The sequence below is a fragment of the Molothrus ater genome (genome assembly GCF_012460135.2).
Source record: "Molothrus ater isolate BHLD 08-10-18 breed brown headed cowbird chromosome Z unlocalized genomic scaffold, BPBGC_Mater_1.1 matZ_random_MA35, whole genome shotgun sequence".
NCBI lineage: Eukaryota > Metazoa > Chordata > Aves > Passeriformes > Icteridae > Molothrus > Molothrus ater.
Genome location: NW_023416471.2, coordinates 4,781,793 through 4,791,302, shown reverse-complemented (window position 1 = coordinate 4,791,302; position 9,510 = coordinate 4,781,793). Strand labels below are relative to the sequence as shown.

Here is a 9,510-nt window from a genome sequence, read left to right as displayed (position 1 = left end):
AATCTGTTAACTGAGGAAGAACTGAGGTGGTCTTGACCTGCTTGTTTTAAATCCTCCAAGGAACCCAGCTTATTCAAATACAGAAATGAAAGTCTAGTTTATAAACTTAACTCTGTTAGGAAAAGGGGAGGTGTGTTTCACTTTGTGCTGCCTCGTCTAGGAACAAATATTGCTCATATAATATACTAAGTCTTAATCCAGAAATCATAAAAAGCAAAACAGTCCCATTTAAAAGATGGGAGGATAAGCAGATAGGAGATAGGGAACTCAGTCTTCAACTTCCTAATGGTAGTAATCATCTGATTTCCTAGCAGGGCTTTAAAATACATAAATCAGCTTTACCCAAAACATCCACAGAGATTTCTTTTTGTTAGTTTGACTAATTCACATTTCATGTATTTGAGCTCAATATTACCCTTTTCCGAAGTCTTTCTTGTCTTTCCTAGCAAGATTGCTAAACTTTAAAATAGTTTTAGTATTTTGGGTTCTTAGATCAGGAAAGTTTGATAAGCAATGCCACTAAGATTCTTTCTCACACACACAGATAGGTCAGACCACTTCTGAAGGTATTTAATTTCAGACCACAGTAAATTATATCCAACAAGACTCGACCTCCACATTTTTCAACTGTCTGTAGTCTAAAGCTCTGATTTACAAAAGTTAAGCATGATGTGATTTTAATTTTTCATAGAGCTCTCACTTTATTTAAAAGTTTCAGAAAAAATCTCAAAAATTCAGAAAAAACTCATCACTCAGCAGAATCGAGAAATAATTTGAGCCTAACAATCTGTGGGCAATTATAGTCTTTTATATGACAAGTGTATCTTCCATTCCTGGTAATTCCCCCCATATTGCAACTAACTGTAGCACTTCCCTAATTCTATAATAGAGTGGATGTGCCTTAATAACCTCTAAATATGTCCAGTTGTTTTCTGCTTCAAAAACCCCTTTTCATACAGCATCTGTTTCCACATCTCATATCCCATGGCATTTCATCAGCTCACAGGGATACTATTTAACTAACTTCTCAAAGTTTATGCCAGACACTCTAAAGATAGCTCATATAAACTCTTACATCACCAGAAAAATCTCTCCTAAAGACATTTGTATATGACCATGGTCAATTACAGCCTTAGAACACAGGGCTTCCTCTCCTAAACATTTCTGTTTTAGAGAATCTGCATAACTGCTCATATTGAAAGGCAAGAATTCTCCCTAATAGTGAGAAGAGAGCAGGAGGGATGTGAGTGTGTACATAGACATTCCTTTCCTGCAGAATCCAACATCACTCTGGAATGAATCATGGAGTGACATGGGCAGGGTCCTGTCCTGGCTAAACTGATGGTGTGTTTGAGTGGTGGACTTGAGCATGGGCACTATCACAGAGGTTCTGGATGTGAAACAGGCAGCATGATCAAAGCTGCGTGGAGAAGGCAGCTTTATGGAGGTATGGAGGACGATGGCTGAAATGTCAATATGGTAGAGCCAGGCAGCTTGAGTGTATCAGTCTCCTAAATCTACCAAGACAAGAGCTCACAGTGGGGGGATCAACCATTGGATGGCTGGAAACACCATTTTTACCACACCACTGTCCTGGGTCTTGAAAAGCAGGTCTTATGGGGGCACAGTCCACCAGACATAATTGAGTCAGATAATGGGATTAGTTTCCAAAGCAACCTCATGAACACTTGGGTCAAAGAGCATGGCGCTGTGTGGGAATATCACATTCCCTGTCATGCCATCACATCAGCCTCTGGAAAGATCAAATAATGCAATGGATAGTAAAAGACCACACTGAGAGCAGTGGGTGGTGGGAGCTTCACCTCCTGGGGAGCACATTTAGCAAAGGCCACCCGGTCAGTCAACACCCAGGGATTGTCCACCAGCTGGTGTGGCCCAGTCTAAACTTTTGCTTATTGTACAAGGGGATAAAGTTCCTGCAGTGAACATTAAAAACATGCTGGGGAAAAGTGTCTGAGTTATCCCTACATCAGGCAAAGGAAAACCCATCCCTGGGATTGTTTTTGCTCAGGGACCTGGATGCACATGGTGGGTTCCGTGAAAGGATGGAAAAGCCTGGTGGTCAAAGGGACTTGATTTTGGGAAAGAATAGCCAATTAATTATACTAATTACTATGTAACACTGTGAATTATCATTTCTATGATGGCCCTGTCCCATCACCACATTGGCCACCCCATGGTGCGTGTCTGCTGTGCTGGATCTGGAGCTCTGATCCCAACTCCCTTTTGATCACACATTAATGAACTTTGATGGAACCATGAGCACAGCAGTGACGGATTCAGAACTGCTTTCCACATGCAACATTCAAACACCACACACCTTCTCTCCGCCTGAAAACTGGTTCTGACAGATGGAGCCCAGGGTCATGCACTCAGTGAGATCAATGGGTTTTTATAGGGATGGTCCATAATTTAAGGGAATTTTATCTCTGTGTATGTACCAAGAGAGGAAATTGATGAGGTTTTGGGAAGTGGAACCTGGCAGCTGCAATCCAGTGAATTTTCTTCCCAGAAGCTGTGAGTGCTGTATTTTAGATTCGGTGTGAGAATAATACTGCTAACACACTGGTGCTCTGCTTGTTCCTGAGCAGTGCTTATCTTAAACCAAGGACTTTTCTGTGCCTCATGCTCTACCAGTGAGGAGGTGTGGCAAGAAGCCAGGACCTAAGCTGGCCAAAGGGATATTCCATATCACAAATTAGCATATCCAGTAAGTATATAAACGGGGGAGATTGGCCAGAAGGGGCTGATCACTGCTGGGGGTGGGCTGGGCTGGGCATCAGTCAGCAGGTGGTGAATAATTGTATTGGGCAGCACTTGTTTTGAGTTCTTTCCTCATTAAAAAAAAAAAAAAAAAAGTATTTTTATCTCATTATAATTTTATTTTTATCTCATTAAAAATAATTATATTTTTATTGTAATCACTGTCACTTGCATTATTGAATTTTATTTAGTTTAAATTATTACACTGTTCTTACCTACACCCACAAACTTCTTCTTTCCTGATTATCTTTCCCTGCATCCCATTGAGGGTGGGGAGTGAGGGAGGGGCTGGATGGTGGTTAGTTGCCAGCTGGGGTGAAACCATAACAATTAGGTTGCTCAAAGTCCCCTCCAGCCTGGGACTGAACACTTCCAGGAATGGGGCATCCACAACTTGTCTGCACAACCTCTGCCTCCACTACCCTCATGGTGAAGAATTTCTTCCTCATACAGAATAGCAGAGAATTAAGACAATTGCTTCCCTATCATAAATAAATGGTTTACTGAGGCAACCAGATTTGAAAAGGTGCATATTTCTTTTGGGAAAAAAAAAATTCTCCCACCCACCCTATTTGCTTATGTTCTTCCGCTTTTACCATGGGTGCTAACATCAGACATGCAGGTTGTGTGTGAAAAGAGATTTATTGTTACACAGATGCGAGGCAGTTACATGCATTCCAGTTCCAAGAAAAGCAGGCAGTTCTACTCAGCTTCAGCTCTTCATTTCTTGCTTGTATCTTCACTTCAAAGTTGCTGCATGGTGTCCATCTGTACTTCCTGTAAGTACAACTATGCGATGCAACAGCGACTCCAGAAGTTAATTTATTTCTTTTTCTTCCCTTTACCTTTCTTGCCTCCCTCTCCTTGCTGAAGGCTTTGATCACTACCTCCCATCTTCTGAGTTCTTGTTTTCAGTTTGGGAATCGTTTCTGCAGCATATAGCATCACTGATTTACCTAAAATACAGGGAGACATCAATGCATGCCTGCTATGTTAACAACAGATATAAAGCCTGGCAAATCTGCTTCCTTCCCCTGAACAGCAAGCAGCTTGTGAAAAATTCTTGGGGGAAAAAAAAATAAAAATGCAGGACTGATAAGTGTCACATTAGTCTGGAAAAGCCACATAACCTGACAATCTCCAAAGTGCCTGCATGCTTTCTGCTACTCTTTTCATCCACCTCCTGCTGATCCAGAACACTGGTGACAGAATGATCAGGCAAACGTGACACACATTTTTAGAAAGGCACTGCTGCCCTCCAGCAGGACTCTGGTTTTAAATCATCTCTCTCTGTCAGCACTCTTATGCTACTGTATACCCAGCACTCTTCTTGCTCTTTCCTTAAGATATATACTGTTTCTCTTTTACTTAGGGATTCATCTTCAGAAAAAATGCAAAAAATTACATTACAATTGACATTCAAGATGAATAATTTCTATTAATTAGTTAAGGGAAGCTGCTTCATTGTTAATTTATGAAAATGGCCAGTGGAAAATTCAGCTGAACTCAGTATTGTGTTTTATCAATTTAGCATCCACTCTTATGCCCAGATAATGTATGTATCCTAAAAAAAACGGTGGAATTTAGCCATTTAAGAACTAAACTGTTTTAAATGTCAACAAAGCAGTAAGCCAAAACTGAACAGAGGCTTTGTTCCACACAGCAATCACACAATGTTCCCCACAAGCCCCTCCAATGACACTGCTGCAGAAGCAGCAGAATCAAAGGCAACAGCATTTTACAAACTTTACTCAATGCTCACAACTTAATTTTGTTGACTTATACAAGCAATGAGATTTAACGGTAAAATATAGGATTTATAATAGTTAAAACTAATTAAGCAGCCTGTTAACATAAAACAAACCAAGTCTTCCTGGTTTATTAACAGGCGAGGTACCTAAACCCAGGCACTCTACTCACGTGTTGGAAACTGAGGTAAACATGGGTTGCCATCATCTTGTTTGAGCTGGATTCGTACTCTACCTCTGTACTGCACATCTCTGTTCCATTCTCTGGGATACATCTTGTTCTTCTGTCACACAAAAGGAGAAATGTATTATAAAGTGCATTTGAAGACACAACTATTTCAGAGGCACTGCTGAAAGCAACTCCAGGTATTGAGAAATTTTGTGAGTAAACTGTTACAGGGACCATTTTATGTCCCCAGTGGTCTGGACCACAGGGGCACAGGTTTTTGTTTTGTCTCCACTGCTACCAACCCTTCTGAACACCTAGGGATAGCAAGTGATAGGTCACAATCACTGCTTTTGGCTAATTACAGCCTTCATTCTTGATGAAACATCACAGGTTTCTCAGTACAGATGGTGTGCACTGTCCAGATACTTCTGAAAAACAAACTGATTTTGTAGCAGGCTTTTGGCTACCTCTGGAAGAGAACCTGTATTCTTCTTAGAAAAACAACAGTTCTAAATTAATAATTACTTCAGGAAATGATGTGTGAAGTTACCTCTCCAGAAATCCAGACTCATTCCCTAAGGAAAAAGTAACCAATAAACTATTTAAAGAGCAAGCACGTACTGCAATAAAAAGCTAACACTGTCTGGCTGAAACATAACTCCAAAGGACTATGAAGATTCCAATTATGAGAATCCTATTCCTATACCAGATTAATTGCAAAGGTCATTACCTTCCATTAAAAACATCTGTTTTTAGAAGCTTAATTTGCAGAGTTGCAGCTTGCAAGAACAGCTTTTATTCTGACACACTTTTAAACATCCAGGAAAGCCTTCTAAGAAGGATGGTAAAACAGAAGTAATTTTTAATAAGCTTTAAAAGTCACATTGTCTGAGAGATCTGAGATATTCCTGACTTGCATAAGGAATGCAACATTTACTTCCTGATTATGGTCAGCTATCATATAAAGCAAGCAAAGCTAGTAACAAAACTTCTGAACCACAACTTATTAAAAAAAGACGTGATGAAAGAACAAACAGGCATAACAAATTTGGAGGTTTTTGTATGTGGGACTTTTTTTTTAATTACCTCTAGTAACACATTGAATCCTACTGCTGCACATACATCTTGGATTTCTGTAGATGTGGGATTTTCAACAGCCTGTTTAAAAAATGTGTTAAAATTAATTAATTTTCAACAGTGACCTGCCAATAAAAAAAATAGTTACCAGTTTCTCACCTTATACTCAGTAATTAGGAAAAGCTTATGGGGAAAGAGAAGGTACAAATCTAGTGTAGAAGTCATATGTCAGTGATGCTGTGCTTTAGAAAACATAAAAAAAAAAAAAAAAAAGAGTAAGACACCAGGAAACAGATGAGATAGAATTCACTAGGACAGGGGAGCAAGTTAAAGAATCACTTAGAAAAAGTAATTGAAATTAACAGTTATTGTATGTACAGAGATACCAAAAGCTGTGAATTTGCTGTGAAAGAGCAAACTTACAGCAGGGACTGAGGGAGGAAAAAAACCACAAATTTTTTTTCCAGAAGGCAGCAGGTTCTTCCCATAGGTAGATCTTTGATAGGCAATTTGCATACTCAAGAAAGCTTTTATTTTTAAAAAAAACCCAAACCCTAAGCAGTAAAGAAAGCTCTTTATATTCCCAGAACTGCTTGCTAAAATTATTACATATGAGTGACATGACGAAAAACTACTTCTGGACAGATCCAAAGCAGCAGTAACTACCATGCCTGTGTGTCACATGCACAGCACACAGAGTACAGGCTCATACAGTCAGTCACCAGCACCCAATCATCAGCCAACTACTCTTTTCTGCATTGCTTTCAAATTCTGCAAACTATCTGTGTAGGCAGCTGAGTGTATTCAGCTCCTCATTACTTCATCTGCTTGCTCAAGGTGCTGCTCCCATGAAAGCAAACACTTCAGCTCAGGACTCTCCTGCTAAATTCACATGCTGGCACTAGGTTACCTTCAAATACACTGTTATTTCCATGCCATGGGGGAATGGAAAGATCAGAGAGATGTATTTTCCAGCACTCTACACACTGGTGCATTGCAAAACAAAATGTCCTATTTTCCCTGCCACCCATGAAATTACCTTGTCTATAGGTATCCTTCTTCCTTCTGCTATTGTCTTCTTGTTATTCAAATAAGCTGGATAAATGCAGATGAATCTAAAAAGAGAAAACAGCAAGTTTTTAAGCAAGCTGTATCAATTCATTAATGCTTATGCAGTATTTTCCTAGTATTTTCCTAGTAAAACAGAAAATAAATGTCATGGCTACAACACAGAAGTTCCCACAGCAGCTTAGAACAACCACTTGTTTTCCATAGACTGCTTAATAAGATGCTACAAAATCCCACTTTGAGTTATCATGGACACTGAACAACACCATTTTTTGGGCACTATGTGTACAAGGGATGGCACTACCCACTCTGAGGAAAAAAAAAAAAAACAAACCCCAAACCAAAAACCATGAGGCTGAAACAGAACTCTTTGACCTATTTCTTACAATCTTGAAGCATGGTACACACTTATTTCCCTGAAAATAATTAACACTTTCCGAAAAGGTTCCACTACACTATTAACTAAGTTCTGTGATTGTTTTGTTGGGTTTTTTTAAATTCACACAGAAATCACCCCAGATTTGGGTACATTTCTAAAAGCTACTAAAACACTGCGCTCTTAGAAACTGGCTTAATGATTTTTCAATAGATTTACACTTGTCAAGCACATACACGGGATTAGCGTGAGAGAACGTCAATTATACTAACTAGACAATTAAAAAACCAACTAGCTGAGACCAAGGGAATGTGGAAGAAGACTCGCGTTGATTTTATTAATAAGGATCTACGAAAGCATAAGAAAATAGTTAAAACGAGTAAAACATATGGTGCAGACAGATTCCAATTAGCTAAATGACAAGAGCGTGACAAGGATCACGCTCCTGGCTGCCTCTAAAAACCACAAAATTAATCACTTCAACTTCTACTGTTTTCTCCTTCTTTTGTCCAGAGGTGTTCTCCACTCTGTGCTACTGCCATCTTTACGGGCTGACAAGCTCTGGGTTCTGCGGAACTCCAGTCTCGTCGCTGAGTTCCCAACCACACAAGCATCACCACCACCCCTTGTCCCACAGGGATTTAATGCCAACCACCATCATCTCTCGCTCCAAGGGGACTGAAACCACCACCTCTTCCTCCGCGCGCATTTGCTCTTTCGCGAGCCCTGACTGACACGTCAACAAAGGAACCCAGAAGGACCCGACCCCAAACAAGCCGTGCTCACGGTACCTCTCCTTGTCCGCCGGGGACGCGGCGCCGGCGGCGGCGGCCATGACAGCAGTACCTCCCCTGCCCCGCCCCGCCCCGCGCTACGGCGGCGGAGAGGGCCCGCCCCCAGCGGCACCATGCGAGATTCTATTGGTCAATGGGGCCATCTGTCAAAAGCCGCAGCCTGTGAGAAGGCGCGACGTTAGCGCCGAGGCCGTGTACGCGACTTCCGCCAGGCTGAGGGAGGGATGGCGGGAATGGCGGCGGGCAGGGCCGGAGCTGTGGGGGTGTGCGGAAACGCTGTGACACACACCCGCGAACAATGGGCTGCGGGCGCCAGACAAATACGAGCCCAGAGGGTGGCGGTGGGCGACGCAGAGTGTGTTCGGAGGGTGCCACGCCGCCGTGTGTTGTCCTTCACTTACAGAGCTCTAGCGGTGTTTGAATCAAAGAACGATTTATCTAAGAAATGCAGGGAGATGTTTATTTGTTATTACCACAGCTTCCTGTACAATTACACGAGAAAAACAGGCTAAAGCTTAAGGGGAAAACTACGGGGTCAGTACTGGGTCCAGTCCTGTGTCGCACCTTCACTAAGGCTGTGGGTGAGGGGCAGGTGCCCCCTCAGGGATGGTGACACAGCAGTGTCCCCCTTGCTGGTGGCACCGAGCCCTGGGGGGGGGTCTGATACACTACAGGGTGGTGGTGCTGTCCACAGGGACCGGGACAGGCTGGAGAAAGGGCTGGCAGGAGCCTCAAGAATGGGAAGAACCAAGTGCTGCACCTGGGAACAGCCCCGGGCACCAGTACGGGCGGGGAATGCCCCGTGGGAAGCGGTTTGTCAGGAAAGGCCCTGGGGCTCCTGCTGGATCCCGATCTGGACATCGGCCAGCGACATGTGCCTGTTGACACCGCTGTGACAAGGCCAGTGGTGTCTGGGCTGCACCACGAGAAGTGCTGCCAGCAAGGCAGGGGAGGTGATGCTGTCCCTTGGCACTGGGGAGGCCACACTGGGAGTGCCAGGCCCAGTATTGGGCTCCCCAGGACAAGACACATGGACACAATGGAGAGAGTCCAGTGAATGGTCACCAAAGCCATAAAGGGACCAGAGCAGCTTATCCTGGAGAAGAAAAGGCTCAGGGGATCTCATCAATGTACATAAAACTCCTGCAGGGATGGTGCAAGGAGGATGGATCCAGGCTCTTTCCAGGGGTGCCAAGTGACAGCACCTGAGTTGAGGGGCACACACTGAAACACAGGAGGTTCCCTCTGAACATCAGGAAACTCCTTTTCCCTGTGAGGGTGACTGAGCACTGGCACAGGTTGCCCAGAGAGGTGGTGGTGTCTCCATCCTTGGAGATACTGAAAAGCTGTGTGGGAGTGATCCTGAGCTACCAGCTCTTGGTGGCCCTGCTGGAGCAGTGGTTGGACCAGATGACAGCCAGAGGTCCCTGCCAGCCTCAACCATTCAGTCACCCTGTGAATTTCACATGTCATGTTTTGTGCACTCTTCATACA

General features: G+C 43.0%; 1 protein-coding gene across 4 annotated transcripts; it reads right to left on the bottom strand.

The window, feature by feature from the left end:
• Window positions 1-3,407: 3,407 nt before the first annotated feature.
• Window positions 3,408-8,077, bottom strand: SRP19 (signal recognition particle 19). Of its 4 annotated transcripts, none has more exons than XM_036403842.1 (5): window positions 8,014-8,077; window positions 6,818-6,893; window positions 5,788-5,859; window positions 4,705-4,816; window positions 3,408-3,740 (listed from the first exon to the last, which is right to left on the bottom strand). In XM_036403842.1, exons 1-5 carry the CDS (start codon window positions 8,055-8,057, stop codon window positions 3,607-3,609), a joined length of 438 nt encoding a protein of 145 aa, XP_036259735.1. In that variant the 5' UTR covers window positions 8,058-8,077; the 3' UTR covers window positions 3,408-3,606. The 4 variants fall into 4 exon arrangements, with proteins under 4 accessions (XP_036259735.1, XP_036259736.1, XP_036259737.1 ...); XM_036403843.1 differs by lacking the exon at window positions 8,014-8,077 and adding an exon at window positions 5,938-6,020; XM_036403844.1 differs by lacking the exon at window positions 8,014-8,077 and adding an exon at window positions 5,938-6,015.
• Window positions 8,078-9,510: the final 1,433 nt, after the last annotated feature.

Bases quoted from the DNA above. Each gene is read 5' to 3' on its own strand.
- SRP19 (XM_036403842.1), bottom strand. From the start codon at position 8,057: ATGGCCGCCGCCGCCGGCGCCGCGTCCCCGGCGGACAAGGAGAG. The intron at 4,817-5,787 runs GTAATTAAAAAA...TTTGTGTGACAG, and splicing joins GATTCAATGTGTTACTAGAG to AAGAACAAGATGTATCCCAG. The intron at 3,741-4,704 runs GTGAGTAGAGTG...CCTGTATTTTAG, and splicing joins TTTACCTCAGTTTCCAACAC to GTAAATCAGTGATGCTATAT.